The sequence below is a fragment of the Aplysia californica genome, unplaced genomic scaffold, assembly GCF_000002075.1.
Source record: "Aplysia californica isolate F4 #8 unplaced genomic scaffold, AplCal3.0 scaffold00292, whole genome shotgun sequence".
NCBI lineage: Eukaryota > Metazoa > Mollusca > Gastropoda > Aplysiida > Aplysiidae > Aplysia > Aplysia californica.
Window position 1 is genome coordinate 925,551 of NW_004797562.1, and position 1,243 is coordinate 926,793.

General features: G+C 43.3%; 1 protein-coding gene across 1 annotated transcript in view; it reads left to right on the forward strand.

Annotated features, from left to right (window-relative positions):
* The window catches only part of LOC101856583 (aminopeptidase N), a gene marked incomplete at its 3' end in the record, with an annotated part of 43,582 nt that overhangs the window by 31,565 nt on the left and 10,774 nt on the right, over positions 1-1,243 (forward strand). Inside the window, 1 exon segment of the mRNA XM_013084428.2 lies at positions 1,040-1,140. Within this exon segment, the coding sequence (XP_012939882.1) occupies positions 1,040-1,140 (101 nt within the window).

Below are 1,243 nucleotides of genomic sequence, written 5' to 3' on the forward strand. Positions count from 1 at the left end.
TGGGGGAGGGGGAGAACACCAGTCTCCTTATAAGTAAGGAATTTAGGGGGCGCGGAAGGAGGGTGGAGAGAAGTGACAGTCTCTATTTGAATAAAGATTACGGTGGGGGAGGAGAGGAAGGAATGCACAGTGGTTGGTTCGCGTATGCTGTGGTGGGGTTTGTTCCTCTTTCCTATCAAACATTAGTCTATCGTCCTGTTCTCTCCCCATTTTGCAGCCTCAGCTCAGTTGTGTCCCTGGGAAAGGCACTTCACACGAAATTCCCTTTTGGCTCTGTCCTTTCGGATATGGACCTTAAACTTGGAAGTCCCGCCTCTTATAACTTAATAGTGTTGATAAGAAGCGTTAAACCTATACCATTTCACCCTTTTTCCCAACCCTTTTCCTCACTTTACCGTTATTACAAGCAATACAAGTCCTTCCTTTGAACTGCGTGTTACAAACTCAAAACCCGTGGGACACATCCGGCCAGGCAAACAAGTGCGTCCAGCCCCGCGAGAGATTTTACGTAATCCATCCTTAGATCTTCATAACACAGAACTTTATTCCAAACATAAACAAACGTGTTGCCAAGAAAAGACTCCGAACATTCAGCTCTGACAAATTATTATTAGCAAGAGAGTGAAACAAATTGGTATTCCTTGGTTTGTTATCATTTTAACTTTTTCCTGTTTTAGTTTTTATCATAGTGTTAAAATGTTTGGTTTTCCTCTGCTCTATGGGTGTTTATCCACTTGTGCTTGCAATCTCAATTGTAATTTGAGTCCCCCCCCCCCAACCCCTCAACTTGCTGACACCTCTGCTTCAGTTTACTGATAAGAGCCCTGCCTTGAGTTGAGGCCGGATTAGACATAAGTCAAATACTGTTAACGTACATACATAATATTCCACCGTCCCTATCTTCCTCCTTATAGCGTCTTTTACACTCTTGTAACATCTCTAAACTTTGGCACTATTATGACCTACCGAAACTGTGTTGCAAGTGCCGTAAAACGCATTATTATTAAAACTAATCATTCACCTCTTTCCCCCTGCTCAGCTACAAGTGGACGATCCCCCTCACCCTGACCAGCCACAAGAATCCAAACTTTAATCAAAGTGACGGCGATATCCTCTGGATGTATAAAAATGAAACTAAAAGTGGGTCCCGTCTTGATTATGTGTGTGTGTGTGTGTATGTGTGTGTGTGTGTGTGTGTGTGTGTGTATGTGTGTGTGTTTGCCTGTGTATGTGTGTGTGTGTG